Below are 19,882 nucleotides of genomic sequence, written 5' to 3'. Positions count from 1 at the left end.
TGTTTTTACTGTAAATTCACAGTAAAAAAAGTAATCCATAAAACTCTAGTGGTTAAATATATGTCTTCAGAAGCAATATGATGGGTGTGGGTGAGAAAAAGATCAGTATTGATGTCCTTTATTACTACAAATCTCCATTTTCACTTTGTTCTTTTGTTTTTGGTAATTTGCGTATGCATGTGCATATCACCATCTACTGGGCAGGGAGGGGAATTTACTGTAAAAAAGGACATATTGATCTTTTTCTCACCCACACTTATCATATTGCTTCTGAAGATATGGATTTAACCACTGGAGACATATGGGTTACTTTTAAGCTGCATTTATGTGCTTTTAGGAGCTTCAAAGCTCTGGCCACCATATATCTTCACATCTGGGATGGCATGAAAGTGAGTAAATGATGAGAGAATTTTTGGGTTAACTATCCTTTTAAGTCTACAAGAGCCCATATGCATTAGTGTTTGGGATTGGATCATTTGGTTGACTGAATTGACACTAATATTTAATATGATTTTTCCACACAAACGTGGCTTTGCTAAAGTCAGCAGAAAAGTCATTTCAAATGTGAAGGAAGTTATTACATTTTGATTTTGAAAACAAACTTTTCTTTGGAATAAATTGAACCTATGATTTGTGTATGTTAACACCAGAGACATTTATTAAGAATGTAACTAGGGTTCATTTTGAGTACAGAAGTGTTTGTGAACTTACCCAGTCTACAATCAGAACCTTACTGACGTTGAGTCTCTGTTGAAGGAGTTTGGCTGCAATGGCGACAGCGTTGAAATAGCAAAATCCCCTATTATTTGTGTCAAAAACAAAAGCAAAGAACAGCATGTGTGAGAGAGAGAGCACAGAAACAGGGGAGTCAGCTTGTGTGCGATCTATCATGAAGCGCCTGATCGCGTGGGTTTGCGAAGTGGACCTCCTGGCCTGATGGATTGTCTTATTTAGCTAATGACACGATTCACCCACTGTGTCCTGGCTTGACATCAGAGCGCTAGAGAGCAGGGCCTGGCCTGAGGCCCACAGCAGAGGCACCAAACCTCAGTCTGTTCCCCAAACACGGCATCCATGGAACAATGCTTGTATTTAACCTTTCAGAATAGAGACCAAGGAACACTCGTTTACTTTAACCTTTCCGTAATGAGGCAGAGGCACTGGGAATAAATATGGGAGGAGCACATGTGACGCTCAAGCCATTTAAAGCAGAAAAGCTCTGCAATTAGAGGGAATTTAGTCCCACGTTAACGATACCTGACATTCATTTGGTTAAACTAGTGAGCTTTAAGATAAATAAAATTGCATCCAAGTTGCCCGAGCTGATTATTAAGAATGTACTGTACCCAGCTTAGAGTCAGGAAAATGGGACCAGCTTTGAAATAAATCTTGCATTTAAATAACATATTCTAGTGTAGAGGTTTTCAAACGGATGGGTCGCCAGTCAGTTCTGACAAAAACACGGACAGCAAGGAAAAATTAATGCTAAATGCAATTGATAAAATGCAATTAAACATATAATTCAGCATTGTTTAGATAGCATAAATCAATAGGCTTATTTACTTTTCAAAGGGAGGAGAAAACGCTTGCCATGTCTTTAGTTGTTGATGTCAAAGTCTGTACGTTCAATTTGGCCTTTTTGGCATAAGTAAATTAAGCAAATTAAGCAAAAGCCAACACAGACAGGTTGCATGACATACCCTCATCCTCAAAAACCATGAAAAAACTATGCAAGGTAAAATAAAAAACAACCAAAACTACATTAAATATGGGTAAAGTATACTTATGCTGCATTGTTTTGAAATGGATAGTTTGGACTTTACATTCTGATTGGATGTGCCACTTTTAGGAAGGAAAATCTTTAAGGAATTTAACGATTCCAGTTACTAATCCGATTCCTCTTAATGGTTCCGATTCCTTAAAGATATTTTCTTTTGAGGTAGAAATAAAGAACTGACTCATGAGAGTCATTCGTTCGGGAAATGGACAACACGTCACGCTGTATGTTGCTCACTGTTGATTCAAAAGAACTGACTTAATAGACTCATTCATTTGGGAATTGAACTACACTGGCTGTGTGTTTCACGCAGCAGATTCAAAAGGAAGGACTCATAAGAGTCATTTGTTTGGGAAGTGGACTACACTGGTTGCGCTTTACGTTGGCCACTGTAGATTCAAAAGAACCAACTCAATAGAGAATTTTTTCGGGACTCGAAATAAACTGGCCGCACTGGCCTTCTCATAAGAGTCATTGTTCGGGAATCGGACTACCCTGGTCATACTGCATGTTACGCACTTTAGATTAGAAAGAACTGGCTCATAAGAGTAATTAATTCGGGAAACGGACTACACTTGTCACACTGTATGTTGCACACAGTAGATTTAAAAGAACCATCTCAATAGATTAATTTGTTTAAGAACTGCATTACACTGGCTGCGCTTCGTGTTTCACACTATAGATTCAAATGAACAAACTCAGAGTCATTAGTTCAGGAATCGGACTAATACTTGTGCTGTATATTCAAAACAACCGACTAAATAGAGTCATTCATTTAGCAATCAGACAACACTGGTCACGCTGTGTTTTGCGCTTAAGATGCAGCAATGCCACTGAATAGTGCCTCTGTGAAAAAATGCACGTTCAAGATCCGACATTGTTGTAAAGTGACTATAAATGCAAAAATGTGGCCACACATTCCATATTAATGCACTAAGTTGCAATGGCAACAGCTAATTGCCTACAGTTAGGATAATGAACTAAATTAATAGGTGGAAGAATTACCTATGTCCATAATCCTTAAAAATACATGTAACTTTTTATTGAACAATGATTTCTTTAATCACATTGCTGTCCTTAAGCAAAACCAGTTGAAAACCTCTGAGCTAGTAGTAAAGTCAGCATGGAGATAACGTCGGCATAATGTGCTGTAAACATCACATCTTCAATGATACACGGTACTGTATTGAAGTTAGCGTGAGTGCTGCAACTTCTCTTCTCTTGGCCAGGATGTTTAGGGTCCAGGCGGAATTCATTTAAGTGAGAAGATAGTGTGTATAACACGGATTTATGACTTTGTGTGCTTGAAGCAGATGCTGATATCAGTTGTCTTCTTTTGAGATCAGAGAGATACAATGAAATGTTTAAGGAGGAACGTACATTGGCGTGCTTTCCTCAGCGTGGTGTCCTGGAGGTCGTACTACAGCAAAGCCGTTCTGCAAATAGAAACACAGTTGTTTTAATAACATTCTCTCAGACCTTATTGGTGAGACACAGAGAAGCATTTTACGGGATAGTTCGCCTCAAAATTACAACCTCAGTCGCCATTCACTTTTTTGTATGGGGAAAAGATATGCAATGAAAGTGAATGGTGACTGAAGGTGTCAGTCCCTAAATATCAGGTGCTTTTTTGTTCTATAGAAGATATAAGCTATATGGGTTTAGAACAACATGAGAGTGAGTAAATGGTGACAGAATTTTCATTTTAGGGTGAACTATCCCTTTAACAGTGTGATAGAACAACGAAAGTAAATGGTGACAACATTTGAGAGCTATTGAATAGGGGAATATTTTCATTCACTAATAACAAAATTTTAGTCTGCTTATCAGATGACTTCCCAAGACTTGGTATATAGCATACAAGTCTTAAGGACTACTTTTTTGTTTGCCTCTGGTAACCATTCATTTAAGTTGAAGTAAAAGAGCATGAACATTGAATATTCTGCCTAACATCTCCTTTTGTGGTCTGAGGAACATCCTGAAGGTGAGTAAATAAAAAACAAATCATTTCTGGGTGACCTATCCCTTCAAAGTACACTCATAAACACAAAACACATGATCCACCTTGACTCTACACAGTTAATGTCTTTTCCATTCAGCCGTTGGACGTTGGGGATGCTCTTAGCGTGCGGCCCCATGGCTAATGGGCGCAAAGAGGTCCTGACCTCAGGGATATGCCGTCTTCCCTCTCACACTTACTCAAGTCCACGCCGGGCCGCCTGCTCTAATGATGTGAATGCAGCTGTGTGATATTATTATTATTCCTCACTCCAGAGGATATTATTTTAGGCATGAGAGGGAGGCAGAGTGAGAGACAGAGGTCATTCCTGTAATACAGTACATTTTCATGTCCCCATCATATAGAAGAGACGAAATGTATGTCGTTATTCAGTGATATTTCTCAGGAATCTTCCTTATTATGGTCCGGGGCATTGCGATTAATTGCGTACATTTTTTGAACGCGTTATTTTTGGTAAAATTAATCGCACTGAATTAACGTGTTAAATCGTCAACCCTAATATATATATTTAATAAAAAGTTACTGCATTACAGGAATGACCCAGAAAGAGTGAAAGAGAAGGAAAATCATCTAAATGGCAGATGGTGACAGTGGATTGGTGACTTTCGCTTTTCTGGCCAAGCTTGCGGCTGAGGTAGCGTTTCACGCTGTTCCATTTTTGAATGTGATAATGGAAATATTTCAGTATGTACTGCTGAGATTTAGGGTGGGTGGCAGTTCACCCAGGGTTAGGTTACACTCAGGAATGTTTGCGTTTAGTTGAGAAGACTGTGTCTTTTGGGTCACTTCCTTTGAGTTCTGAGGATGCCACGGGACAATGCCAGGTCAACCACCCACACACACACCCAAACCCACACACACACACACACACACACACACACACACACACACATGAGCCGACACAGCCATCTTGTAACTATTCAAACCAATTTGAGAGAAAAGTCGTGTTTATAACATGTCTCTTTTTATGTTCCCCGGTAGAACATAAGTTGTACAGTGTTTTAACAATAAGAGGGTGAATGAATAATGACAGCATTTATTTTTAGGTGACCTATCCAAATGTGACTGAAGAGAGTGTCTTACCCTCAGCTCTCCTGATGCAACCTTAAAGACCAGATCCACCACAGATCCCACAGCCAGACGAGCAGCACTGGAAGAGTGAACTTCATTCCAGATAGTGTCACTGTCAACCTGTCGATACACAAACACAATCATGTTGCCTTTAGGAGAGGAAATCACTGGTACTGTACCGGTCAAGTTATCATTTTGGGGTCTGATACTGAGCTCACGTACTCACAAATGCTGCAAAATATACCCAAAAATGGTTAGGTTCTAAAGGGGTCTGTGGCAGGACGGAGGGCGGGGCCGGGTCGTGATTATACACACCCGGTCCCTTATCAGGCTAATCAAGCCTCCGAGAGGGATAAAGGCCGACTGCTGAGGATTGTGCGGGAGAGAGAGATAGTTTACGGACATGTCCGTTATGTGTGTGTTTGTCTTTTGATTTAAGTTATTCATTAAAATATTATTTATATTATCAAGCCGGTTCTCGCCTCCTCCTTTCCATTGACTTCTTTACAGGGTCAAAAATGGAAAGGGGAAGGTCACGTGTACTGCTGTTTTCTCACTGCTAACAGACATGTAACAGACAACACAGACAGAACGTTTGCTCAAGCAGACAGCACAGCAGGACAGCAAACAGACCCAGAGAAGGTTTGTACACAGCACAGTATGTGAGGCCTTACGCTAAACGGTGTCCAAAAATCCTCTTTTGTACTGGAGCTTGATTGTCGAACAAGAAGAGAAAACAGTACACCGTTGAACTTCAAGATTGACACACAAACCCACAACATGCACACAAAGTAGTCAGAGGCTCTTTTGACACTAATCATCTTAAAGGGATAGCTTACCCCAAAATAAAAGTCTGTCATAAATTACTTGTTTAGTACAGAAAACAATGCAAGTGCTCAGGAACATGCAACAGACTCAAAGTACATTTCTGGTGGTTTCTCACCCAAACCTGTCATATGGCTTCAGAAGACTTGGGATATGATACACGAGTCGCATGGACTACTTTTCATTTAAAAGTGAGTCAATATAAATTGCCATTGTATTAAAATGATGGTTTGCGATAATAAATAAACCATCTCTTTTTGTATTCTGTATAAAAAAAGTCATACAAGTTTGAAACAACATGAGGGTTAGTAAATTATGACATAATTTTCAATATTGGGTGAACTATTCCTTTAAGTGAGATTTTAAGTAATTTCTGTTACAATGTCGATGGTCAAATAATAATTAAAACAATAGTTTTATTCATATAAAACTATTAAACAATAGTTATATAGAATGAGCTATTCATATGCTGTTGAATACCTCATTCAACAGCATATGTGGCATAGTGTTAGTTACCACAAACATTTATTTCCACTTGTCCTTCCTTTAAAATAAAAAGTGAAAATGGTAGTTACAGTGAGGCACATATAATGTAAGTATTTCAAACGTATAGCCACAAGACATAAACGACGTGCATGTTAACATGATTGTAGTGTGATCACTTACTAACCTTTACTGTGTAACATTATATTAAATTAGACAAACAGCTTCATTGCTATGATGATGCACCTCAAAACAACTGTAAAAATGACAATTTAAACAACTTTCCAGCTCAAAAAATACTCAAGATTTAACAGGAGAATTAATAGAAGTGCTTTAATAAAATGACACATTTCGGTCTTTAACCCTCTGGGGTCGACGGACGCGCCGGCGCGTCCTGCTGGATATTTTCGTCATTACAGCAGAAACAACTTAAAATACTCAATCATTTTTGGGTATACAGATAAGTGTAAGACATCATTAGAGACTATAAAGTGTCTACTTTTATTTGTGTACACTCACAATAACAAAAAACCTTGTGCTTTTGTAAAATAAAGAAAATAAAAATGGTGAGCTTTCAGCAGTCTCTGGGTTCACGAGCATATTTCAGAAACGCGTCACAAAAACTGAAACTCTGCGAATTCTTTTCACACAAACTTGAAACATATGTCTAAAGAAAGCTTAAAATGTCTACTTTTAAATAAAACAATTCAAATTTAAAACAAATATTCTCCTACAATGCAATCTGTTTGAAACAAAGCAATGTACAGTTTTTACCGGTCCATCTCATTATCTGTAATGTGATCCCACCCACCAGCAGAGCGCGCCATTCATACGCTAATGTGCTGAGACAATCAATGCAAATGTACACGCCCCCCGACTGTGAGGTTGTAAACCCTTTTCATTCATTTTTCTGCGCGTTTGCAACAATACACAGACGAGAAAGCTCCAGGATATTATGGAAGATTTTACATTTTCCTCAGAAGAAGAGCGGGACTCAGATGAACGTTTGTATTTTGAAGAGAGATTTGATCCAGCCAAGGATACAATTTCAGACGAGTAAGTCAATTAGTTTTCATTAGTTGACATCCTATTTTATATAAACATGTTCATATTTTACTAGTGCTGAAGCAGGCATTAAATTGTATGCTGTATGATATAATTATGATATGTAATATGATAAAAAAATAATATGAATGTTTAGATTATATTTTATCTAGTGTTTAAAATGCCACATTATCATAAACAAAGCTTGTGCTGGCAAATATGTGTTCAGGTTAAATGAGTAAAATACACTTTAAATATGCCCATATTAGAAAATCAGCATATTATAATGATTTCTGAAGGATCATGTGACACAGAAGACTGCAGTAATGATGGTGAAAATTCAACTTTGATCACAAATTTCATTTTACAATATATTTAAATAGAAAACTGTTGTTTTAAATTGTAAAAAGAGTTCACAATATCAATGTTTTTACTGTATTTTGGATCAAATAAATCCAGTCTTGGTGAGCATAAGAGATTCTTTTAATGGTAGTGTAGGTCTAAATTTAAGAAAAGTCTTTATGTAAAGAAAATATATAGTCAGATTACTTCTTTTAACTTAAAACTTGATTTGGATCATTAAGTCTCCTCACATTCATTCTCTATCCCTCATTGATAAGCCCAGGGGAGGCGTCTTTGTATCCTCAGGTGTAAATGAGCTCCATATTCATGATAGTTCACGCCTCCTCGCATATTACCTATCAACACTAAAAGTGTCTAACAAAAGTTAAATTACTATATTGTTTTGTATGAATGAGTGATCAGGATGGTTTTCACATCATTTTGTAGCAAAAACTCTAGGCTACAAGATCCAGTTCTCAAAAGTCTTGTGGATAAATGTTAGTATCTGTTATATGACCTTATTTCAGTGACTTAAAATGTTAGCTTTTTCAAAAATCATGCATAAACATTATTTTCTCAAAAATACAAACCTGTACATAAATGTTGCTCACATATTATTGTAGCCCAGTTTGTGCTGAATACAGTGTAATCAGACTTTAGCCATTAATGTGTTTTTAAGCAACTGAGCAAACGTCAAGGCATGTCAAAACTTCTCCAAGGCCCAAAATACCCTCAGACCCCAGAGGGTTAAATCCTCCCAAAAATTTGCCCCATTGACTTCCATTGTAAGTGCCTCACTGTAACCTCGATTTTTGCTTCTTTTTTTTTAAAGGAAATAAATGTTTGCACCAATCAAAATTGTGCCACATATGCTGTCGATTGAGCTCAACTTGTATTGAAGGCACATACATATTACCAACTCAAGATCATTTTTATATCAAACGTCACAACAGTAATTGGTCCTTAAATTTAGGTGCTTTGAGTATGGCAAACTATACTATTAAATACAAAATACTATATATTTAATGGAATGTAGCTTTAACGGACCAAAAAGAAAGTGTCATTCCAGAGGACAAACGTACTGTATGTTCGAATGTTTATTCAACAGAACGGGCAGACAGGGTGAGACAGGTGTTTATACTGCAACACGAAAGGCAAACAGAGGGAGAAACCTGGATAGGAGGGGGGGGGGGGGTGGGGTGTTCCCAGTATGCTTAAGAGACAGAAAACAGCCATTCATCAGGCATCACTGATTATGCACACACACGACTGCCCTACAGCCTGCAATTACTGTGCAAGTGAACACACACACACATCCACGCTAATACTAGAGTACAGTGAACTTAAATAGGTTCAAATAGGGAATAATTCATGAGATGCAAACAATTCGTTTTTTTGATCAACAGGTGCTCAAAGTGCAGAATAATGCGAATGATACCTCAAATCGTGTGGCTTATTGAGTAGATGTGCTCTATTTGTTTTCTAAGTGATCAGAGGTTTTGGCTGTCAGAAGATTAAACAGCCAAAACAAATCCAATAGACTTGCACTAGAGGAGGGACCCAAGTCATTTTTGGGAACTAGAATATTATAGAGACTGGGTGGGCTCTTTTGACTTACACCCAATAACCACCCACAGCACCTTTGCATCTTGGTGGTGAGTTTTGCCCAGGCACACAGAACTATAAAAAAGTGTAACCTGTTTCTCCTTGCCAATTACAAAAAGACTTGTCTTGAACATCTCCAGCCTACAGAATCCCGTCTTCTTTTCACAACATCATCATACTCTACTCAGAACACAGTATTTAAAAAACCCCACAAGAACATTGAGTCATTTACATTAAAGAGCTTCTAACATTTTAAAGGAAAGATTATCAGGACGGTCACTACTACAGCTCAAGGTGGGGGGTTTAGCCAACCCTGGGTCTCCCTCACAGCATACATATTCTACATCCATTTATGAATTCAGCTCTCAATGGCATGAGCGCTCAAGCACCTCCAGTTTTTTCAAGTTCTGCCAAAAATGACTTTGTCACGAATTATGAACCTGTGGTGCAATTTAAACAGAAAACAAAATGAATTGCTAGGTAAATGAGAGAGACAAAAAGAGCAAGAAACAGAGCAAGACTGCAGGATGAAGGAATTTATATTATAATTAAGTGTAGAAATAAGAGAATAACGCTCTATTCCAAAACTTAGAAAACTGCCTCTTTAGGCATCACATGCGCCATCCTGACGAGAGCGCTTCTCTATAAGGTTTAGTCATTATAGTTCAAAATTTGTTTTAAATTCATTTTAATTTATATGTAATAAGGAAAGATATCCAAATTCAGACAGCATCACAAATAACAGCAAGTATATGCATTGCACTGAGCTCAGTAAAATAAAAGAAAAAAAAAAAGATGGTAGATGAAGCGAGACAAATGTTTATTACAGACGTACTTACTGCCCCTTGTTTTCAGCAGGGGGCAGTAAGCTAAACTTTGATCTGTATAAGTAGTGCGCAGCTCTCCAAAGAACAAACTGCTAGTAATGGGAAGATATGATCATTTTACTGACTTGGATCTTTTAACCTCTTTCAGCAAAATGAACACATTTTTATTCAAGTCATTTTGTTCATTTGTTCAACAGGCTCTACAGGAAACCGAACTGATCAGTTCACCTCCCCAGTCGGTCTTTAGGTTTCTCTTTTAGCGTGACAGGCGCATAGGTAACCGTAGGATCAGTACAGGAAACCGAATTGATTAATTCATCTCACGAATGGGTCTTCAGATCTGAGTCTTTCATTCATTTGTCACGTGACCCCCACTAGGCTCTGAATAGAAGTCAAACGATTCGTTAGTGAGAGACAGTTAATGGTCTTTCGTTATTTTTCCGATTTACAGCTTAACGTTCATTGCATTGCAATTGTTTGCGTCATGATCAAAAAATGCAGTGTGACAATAAATACAATTTTATAATCACAAGAATTGTCTTGATTAATTATTTTCATGTATTTAATGCGAAGCGTTTGCAAGATATTGTCTGCCAAGTGTAAAATTAAAGTAAAATTGCCTTATTTGACAATCAAATTCCTTTAAGGATGTGATTGTCAAGACTTTATTACCAGATTCATTGTTATGGAAAAGAACATCATTATAAAAATATTCACAAGTTATAAACGGCAAGAAATAAAGATACTAAAATATGAGACCAGAAATGATTTGTGTAACCGCAAGGACAAAAATAATGAACTGCTTGTATTTAAGGAAGGTCGAGACTATGAATTAAACTCTCCCACACAGATCTTTTGCGGCTGTCATGTAAAAAATGAACTCAGATCCGAAGATCAACTCCTGTACAGAGACTATATGCGGCTGTCCCGCGTTAAATGAAACACCAACGTAGATTTTGTGCATGCGCGGCTATGACAAAATGAACAAATCACTCTCTGAGACTGCTAGTTCGTCCGATTTATACAAAAGATTTGTTCGACCCATCACTACAAACCACACTCAGGCTTGCTTGACAATAGCAACACGACAGCTGGAAGTAGCCCAATGCTGAAAGCAAGGATCTCAAGAAATTCGAATTTTTTTCCTAAGTTTCAAACTATGTTTTAAATTGACACAGTGACCTAAAAACACCCTGCTTATGACACGATGCAACCAAAGTGAGAAGCTCCAAAAGCATATGTCTCACACATGTGTACACTGAAGCAGCCTTAGAAAAGCCCTTATAATAAATCCATCTCAGACAAATGGACAAATTCAATTGCAAAATGGATTGATGTGAACTGCAGGCCATTGATAGGCCTTTGTTAATTAATATTGAAATAAAAAATGATATTGCCACCTTTTGTATAGTGTGTGTGTATGTATGTATGTATATATATATATATACCCCATGCATATTTATATATGCAATTAATTAGATTAATTAACTGGCATATCGTGTACTTAATTCAATTAAAAAATTTAAATGATAAACAGCCTTAATAAAAAAAACAGTTCTAATTAAAACAAAAATCTATTTGAATTCATATTTAACCCAATATTACCAAAAAAGACTAATCTTTTTTTTTTTCCTTCAAAAAATAAATACATTTAATCACGTTTTTCATTTAAACTGCTTAATGAGGAATTTAAGGCATTACAGACATTTCTTCATAATTGTTCTGTAACAGCATAATTTTCTATGTAACTGCTTTGAAATAAGCGTGTTGTGAAAAGCGGAATACAAACAAAAATTACTTGACTATTTGTGTGCTGTGTTTTATGATTATTCGTGCTTTGCGTCGTTAGCTTAGCAACATGCTAATGCTGCTGAAATTAATAATTTTACATTTAAAGAGTTTTGCAAAAAAAAAAGCAAATAGCCAGGCTTGTGTCTTAAAGAATCCAACAAATTTGAGTTATGTTTCTGTAATATTTAATGCCTCTTATTTCTGAAGGGAAACTGACCAAAGTCAACACACAGTTTCAGCTAATTTCTTTGAGCTCAGAAACATTGTTAAAGTGAGCTTCAACCTTATTGCAGAATAAGCTATACGCCAGGCTTTATGCCAATAGTCAAAGTCTAGCTTGTAAGCTTACGTCTGAAGCATAGATCAGAACTGCATGGTTTTATTGGCAACAAAAATTACCAGGCATGAACGCTTGAAAGACAAGGTGATAGAAAACATTCAGAGCTTTAATAACAACATTTAGAGCGTAGACCCTGAAAGCCCACCACCAGTTTTCGCCCATGCGTGAACATGGTGCAAAGTAAGAGAATGACATTGCACACACTGAGGTCTGGGAGCGCAGATCTTAGGCAGGGTTGGGCAACGTGTTGGAATGAACAAGCACAGTTTATCTTAAGTCTGACAGGCAACTTTTCAGAGCGGAGACTTGCTGGGGAGGTGCAGGAAGACAACAATTTTGTTCCATTTCCATAAAAGAGTCCAGAGCCCTTCTATTTCTCACCATTCAGCTTGCAGAATTGGTTTTAATTAGAAAGGACATGTGAATGGTGGATGATGCAAATTGTTGAATCAGCGTTTTGTATTGATTCACTGAAAGGGACAAATTAATCAAACTTACCAACGTTTATGCCAAGGAAACTCGTGCAACTAGCTTATGCCTCCTACACACTACGCGACTTTCAAAGACGTCAGATCGTGGATCTATTCATATTACACATCGGTCTGTCTTGTCATGGAAGTCGTAGCGTTTTCAAATTACACAACGAATCCGCGACAGGTGTGAACACATTACAAAACATTTCACTATTGACGAATCCCCGACGACTCTGCCTGGACTCCAAATAACATTTCACAACAGAGTACACACGAGAAGTGATACGAGATACGAAAACAAATGCATGATCATATGTTATGCATTTCAGAATATGATGTGTATGTTTTAAATCATCTTTACATTATGTGTAACATTATAATAATTTGACTGTCCAAGATAATTGTCATTTTTCTCTTCAACTCTTCTCTTTCACCACCCGTTTGTGGTACAGTTCAGATGAAACATCAAATGTTCCGCTAATTTACCTCCATTTCTTCAGTCCAATGAGACTTTCTTGATACCGAAGTCATGCTATTTGATGTTCTGTTGCTGGTACATCAGGACTCCTCCCACTGAAACTTCCCGTGCCCCGTTTCTTGCTCTCTCATTGGCTGTAGGTCAACGCTGCAGTTGTATTCAGTTAAAACATATTTCACATTGAGCGACTTGGAATCGCAGACGGGTCCAGATATTTTAACATTCTAGATATCTCGCTGACATCGGCGACGTGTCTCAAGATGCTTCTCTCAAATCTTTGCATATTAAGCTGGAATAAGAGAAAGTATTTCTACACAGAAAATAGCTTTAATTTAATTGCATTATTTTAGAATTACTTGTACTAAATCAATAAATAAATTAAATTGACGGCCCTAAAAGTTCCTTTGATGTGCGACTATATCAATGCCTCCACAAAAATAAAGTGATAATTATGTTGCATAATTTTCGCTTCAATTTATAATTAATTGTACTAAAATCACATTTAATTGACAGCCCTAAAAAGTTATTTTAATATGTGACTTTATAATGTCTCCACAAAAATGTGCATAGTTGCATACTCATCACATGACTGACTGTACCATCTCTTTCCATTCATAAGAGCAAACCATTCACAGAGCGCATTTGAATCATTCCCCTACTCCAGGAGGGTATGAGATGAGAGCTTCCTGTTCCAGAACTGTGAACGAGGGTGACTGACACTGTCCACTCAGCACTGTAGAACAAGTCCATCCATTCATTCATCACCATCAGAGAATACACACACACACAGCGCACACAACTTGTTTATGGAAAACATCTGGACATAATTACCAGCTCGGCAGAGGCGACTGGACTTCGGGGGAGGGAGAACAAACAGGGCTATTTTTTTAGACACAGAAAAGAGAAAAAGAAACTAACCCCGATTCCTCCGCATGGGAGTCTCACGAACATGGGTGTCCCCGAGCCTACAGAGGGATAAAAAGAGAGAAAATCAAACATTTACCTTTCTGCATTTTGGAAACGCTTTTATCCAAGCAAATTACAATGTTTTCATTCTATACATTTGATCAGTTTGTGTGTTCCCTGGGATTCAAACCCATGACCTTAGCCTTGTTATTGCAATGCTCTTCCAGTTGAGCTACACGGAAGTCTCCTTCAATATAAATATAAGGATTAGGATGTACACGAGATAGACAGACTTCTGCTAGAGCGTTGTGTTTCTTAAATACAGTTTTAAGTATAAATAAAAAAAGTTGACTTAAATCGAGATACCTTTTCTCTGTTCCATTTGTTGTGCTGCGACAAGATTTTAGCTTAATATTGCTTCTGCGTGAAAGGCCCCTTATGGGAACATGACACAACACAACGGGGAATGATATCCGTGCAAATCGATCCCTTTAATGCCAGTGCAAATGAATTAAAAATAAAAAAACTTGTACCCTTGGTCAGTTGTCAGGCGACTGACCGAATATTTTGGCCCATCCCTACAAACAAATTTAGTGAAGTTTAAGCTTAAAACAAGAAAACTATTTTAACTTTGAAGCTTCAAAATGAAAAAAAAAAAAAAAGCAGCATAAAAATAAACAATATGACTCAAGTGGTTAAATCCATGTATTCTGAAGCGATATGATACGATCAATATTTATATCCTTTTTTACTATAAATCACCACTTTCACTTTGTCATTCTTCTTATGTTTTTGGCAATTCACAATCTTCATGCATATTGCCACCTAATGGACAGAAAGGAGAATTTAAAGTACAAATTGACTTAAATATTTAGATGTTTCTCTCCCACACATATCATATCACTTTTAAACTCATCGATTACATTTAGGCTGCCTTTATGTGCTTTATGGACCTTCAAAGTTCAATGCTATTGTATGGAGTTACATCAGAGTTTTTCTTCTAAAAATCACACAAATTATGAGAGAATTTTCATTTTTTGGGTGAATTTTCCATTTAAATTTTGTGTTGTTTCACATCAAAACCTATTGTGTAACTTCAGAAAATTTGAAATACGATGCACGAGTTGCATGGACAACTTTTATACTGCTTTTGGGTCCTTTTTTAAGCTTTAAAGTGAGTCGCTATCAACTGCCATTGTTTTGAAAAGACAAACAGGTATATTCATTAAAACATCTCCATTGGTGTTCCCCATGAGAAAGAAAGTCCTGCTGGTTTGTAACGATATGAGGGTGAGGGTGAACTATCCCCTTTAACAAAATTGCAGTAATTCACCATTTCTCAATGACGCAAAGCCTTCATTTATTAAAATTGCCCTATTTTTTAAATTCCTGTGCTTTTGAGCCAACTCAATCTGTTGAATAAATGGCCTCAATCAGATCTAACGTGAAAGGTGGAAATTGCAAAACGAGTAGTCTAAACTTGTAAGCAATTTTTTTCTCTGTACACTACGAGTGTGAAATCTCAGTGTGTATGTGTGTGTATATCTTTGAAGCATGCGATTAATCTCTGATAAGGGGGCTGGAGCTGAAGTCATGGAAAACTGCATGTGTGGCTGTTATTGGCAGAGAGGTGGCGGCCTTGACGGACCGCCGAGAGGCAGATTCAGATCAAGGCTATGACTGAGTTTGGGATGCGAGGGAAACAACAGGCCAAAAAAAGATAGAAGTGAATTGCAGCAGTTTGGAAACATGCGGTAAGGCGGATCTGGCAACAGAAGCGTAAATAATGTGGATAATTGCAGAAGTCTAGGCACAGTGTTACACGGGCTAATAACTGAGAATGCAAACGCAGGCTCTAACTGTCACAGAGAGAGAGATACAACAATGCACACATTCACAAAACACATTTAAATCCAGCCTGTGGCCTAGTGTGGTGTGTGTGTGTGTGTGTGTGTGTGTGTGTGTGTGTGTGTGTGTACACACTTACAGTCAAGTTTCTGTCGGAGTGGGTTGGTGCCGTAAAGCAGCACATGAGCTTCAGAGTGAACGGTCTGTAACTCCTCCAGAGTGGCTTTCCTGCCCCGAATAACCTGGAGAGAGAGAGAGAGAGAGAGAGAGAGAGAGGAGAGAGAGAGAGAGAGAGAGACTCAAACTGAATTATTAGTGTATTCAGATAAAATGCTATATTTAATTTGATACACACAAAATAAGGCTGTGAAGGACAGAAGTACAAGTCCATTCCATTTTTATGTAATTTGCTCACCCCTCATGTCTTTCCAGCCTCTTAATATGAAACACAAAAGGAGATGTTAGTCAGAATGTATTTTCAGTACAAAGAAAAGAAAATGGTGATTTTACTAATCAAGCTCAGGTAGAAAAAAAAACCACCATAATATTATCCTAAAAGTTGCCCACATGATTTGTGTAATGTATTCCAAGACTTTGCATGAGGAATTTGTTGTTAAATGGCTGATAAACTTCCCCTCTGACGTAGCTCTCAAATATAATATGTGGTTGCATATATACAAAATTGCCACATCATGATGGGTCATGTGAAGTGAGAACCAGAGGTGTTTGGCTTCAATGAAACGTCAAATGCCAAAAATATTTTAATTAATAAAAGCGTGAATGAGATTTGAGAGCTCTGGCAGCTAATATGGCTCCAGAAGACTTGGAATATAGCACACATACTAACACATAAGTCATATTAACTACTTTTATGATACTTTTATTGTTGGTTTTTGGAGTTTTGCAGTATAAAACCATACATTTTTCTTGTTTGGAAAAGAGAAGCTGAAACATTTTTCCTTTTGTATTCCACAGAAGAAGAAAAAAAAATTATAATAAAGGTTCAGATCTACATGTAAATGAGCAAATTTACCAACAACGTGTTTATTTTTGGGTGACCTTTTCCTTTAAGGTCCTACGCCACTAGGGATGTCAAAAGTACCAATAATTTAAAAAAAATCACGATACCAGTATGCAGTACCGGTAGTACCGAGCACAGACTAAACTTGATAGCCGAACAGTGTCATTGACACAAGACTGCTTTCAAATATTAACACACGCATTTGACATATTTGGCCAAAAAAAAAAAATGCACAATTAATCTACTAAAAATCGTGATATGTCCTCGTATGACTATTAAACTGGAAAAGGATGTGATTTAATTAAATCGATAAACTGTCTGCATGTGCTGCACACTTTATAGTGAATGTGTCAAGTTATGTGCTAAAATTACTGCATTGAGAGCACATTGTTCGTTATATAATAGATGACAGAACCGAGCACTTATTCACTGTGAAGCACGTAGTCCCTGCATACTTTGTTTATATAATTAAATTACAGCATTTTGCACTTTATTAATCACACAGGGCCATTTAAACATCTCCTTATCTGGAGGTGTGATGCTACCTTCAAAAATACACACAAACTCAAAAGCCTACAAGTCTAATTAAAAGCACGATTCAACTTCCGACAGAAATATGTTAATACCGTAAAATAAAATGTAGTATTCACTAAAATGTATATTCAAAATAATAATAGTTATAATAATAACATAAAAGCAATATCTCACAAGCAAGAAAGCTGTTGTACTGATTAGCAATGCTTTCATTTATACTGTGATGCACTGTTGTGCACTTTATTTGACAAAAAAGACCAATGTTGCTTTATTTAATAAAAAATTAAAAAAACAGGTATGCTGAAAAGCAATTTTTCTAGTAACATAAATTTATTTGATTAGATGGCATTTTTTTAAAAAGGAAACACAAGATCTGGGAAAAATAAAATGCTTCATATGGCCCTGCTCGACAAAACAAACAAACAAAAGAACAAACAAAAAAAGTTTACTTAATTGAAAAACATGTGAAGGAAACATGCAGTTGTTTTAAATTTATTATTTACATTGATATTTATCTTTTTAAATGTTTTTCATTTCAAGTGAATGGTGACCAGACCTTTTATGTTCCAAAAATCATAAAAGTAATCCATAAGACTTCAGTGGTATAATCCATGTCTTCACAAGCAATTTGATAGGTGTGGGTGTGAAACAGATCAATATTTATGTCCTTTATTTTCCATAAATCTCACTTTCACTTTCACATTCTTTCACATTATGACTTAAATATTGATCTGTTTCTCACCCAGACCTATCATATCGCTTTAGAAGACATGGATTAAACCACTGGAGCCTTATGGATTACTTTATGTGGCCTTTATGTGATTTTTGGAGCTTCAAAAGGTCTGATCACCATTCACTTGCATTGTATGGACCTACAGAGCTGAGATAATCTTCTAAAAATCTTTGTTTGTGTTTAGCAGAAAAAAGTAAGTCACACACATCTGGGATGGCAGAAGGGTGAGTAAATGAGAATGTTCATTTTTGGGTGAATTATTCCTTAAAATAGGCAACAAAAAAGGTGTGTTCAATAGCATGTTATCCATTTTGTTGTGGTGTCGAAATTGGACTACAGACTGCTGAATTTTTTTCTCACATGACAACACTATATTCTGCATTTAATTTTCACAGCCCATGTTTACAGGTTGACCATGTCAACTTGAAGATGCGTTTTCTCTTTTCAATGACTAAATGATCAACATTCAGGTACATAATGACGGTTAAACATACTGAATAGGCTGTGCGTTTGCTTCTCTGAGCCTTTTTTTCCATGTAAAATTAAATATGCTTTCTATATTGTAAGGTCTGTAGTTTTCTGAGCAGAGTTTAAACAGTCCCACTGTCCACAACACTACCAACAACACTGTTAAGAGCCGGGCCTCACATGCCCCCAGAACAAAGACTTCGGCCCTCAGAGGTGCCGGCACTGCTGGATTTGCAATAATGCCATTTTCCTTTTTTAATAGCTCTGGCCTTTTGAGGACCAAAGCATCTAAACCGGCACTTGTAGGACCTCTCTAGTGGAGCAGACGCCAGCCGCGGGGTGGAAGTGTAGGTGACACCTGCGTCAGTACGTACTAGCTCTCAGATTTAACAGCAGGGGCAGTTAAAGAGGGTCCCCCAGGGCCCCGGTGCTGCCTGCCAGCAACTTAAAACAACCCTGCGCTCTATAAGGGCCCCCCTGCTGTAGATTAGGGGGTTTTAGAATCATGACTGCCTTTAATTGAGGCCCAATTCAATGTTTCCATCTCCCAGAACAATAAACATCCCTACCGAGGAGTAAAAAGAGAAAGAAGGCCCTCTGCAGTGCCATTGTCGTGCTTGTTTACTTGTTTGTTTGGAGGAAAACAGAGACTGCAGCTATGCGACTGCCTCTAACAGGCCTGACGCAATGGAGCCAGCGTGGCAGGAGAGATTAGATCCAGCGAGAGCTATTAGGCACTGTAGATCGGAATGTATGAGATGATCAGAGGGCTCAGGAATTGCCCTCAGCAGGTGGAGGCAAAGATAAGGATGCCCGGATGAAATACGCATGCTTTTTTCACTTTATCAGCTCTGATGAGAACAGTAGACTTTGACTGGTTGCTGAAAGCATACCAAAAGCTGAAGAGTTCAAATACTTAGTCCTATCCTTTCTTAACATGCAGAGGCAACTATAAGTAACCTATTTGTAGGTTCATTTTCTTAAAAACTTTAAGGACTGTGTCTCTGTGGTGTTAGTTTGAGCAGCCTGTCCAGCTCAACATAGCAACATTGGTTCAAACAATGATGTGAGTTGGAGGCGGGACTATCTGTGCATATTTGGAAAGCTGTGTGCAAACAATGTTTATTTTTGAAATTACTTTCAGTGGTGCAAAAATTACACACTTCAGTTTTAAAGCCATAGGTCACCCAAAAGTTTTAATTCTGTCATCATTTACTCACTCTCAAGTTGTTCCAAAGGGTTTTGTGTGTGTGTGTGTGGGGAACACATAAAGAATGTTGTGCAGAATAATAGCCT

The 19,882-nt window shown here is 37.4% G+C and overlaps 1 protein-coding gene across 2 annotated transcripts in view; it reads right to left on the bottom strand.

Moving 5' to 3' along the window:
* The window catches only part of LOC127654795 (histone deacetylase 4-like), a 255,719-nt gene that overhangs the window by 40,541 nt on the left and 195,296 nt on the right, over window positions 1-19,882 (bottom strand). For both annotated transcript variants that reach the window (XM_052142223.1, XM_052142224.1), the window contains 5 exons: window positions 15,970-16,072; window positions 13,995-14,041; window positions 4,881-4,988; window positions 3,158-3,213; window positions 712-799 (listed from right to left, as the gene is read on the bottom strand). In XM_052142223.1, coding sequence (XP_051998183.1) covers window positions 712-799; window positions 3,158-3,213; window positions 4,881-4,988; window positions 13,995-14,041; window positions 15,970-16,072 — 402 coding nt within the window. The remainder of the gene's footprint in view (window positions 1-711; window positions 800-3,157; window positions 3,214-4,880; window positions 4,989-13,994; window positions 14,042-15,969; window positions 16,073-19,882) is intronic.

The sequence above is a fragment of the Xyrauchen texanus genome, chromosome 14, assembly GCF_025860055.1.
Source record: "Xyrauchen texanus isolate HMW12.3.18 chromosome 14, RBS_HiC_50CHRs, whole genome shotgun sequence".
Classification (NCBI taxonomy): Eukaryota; Metazoa; Chordata; class Actinopteri; order Cypriniformes; family Catostomidae; genus Xyrauchen; species Xyrauchen texanus.
This window is presented reverse-complemented; position numbering and strand designations above follow the sequence as displayed.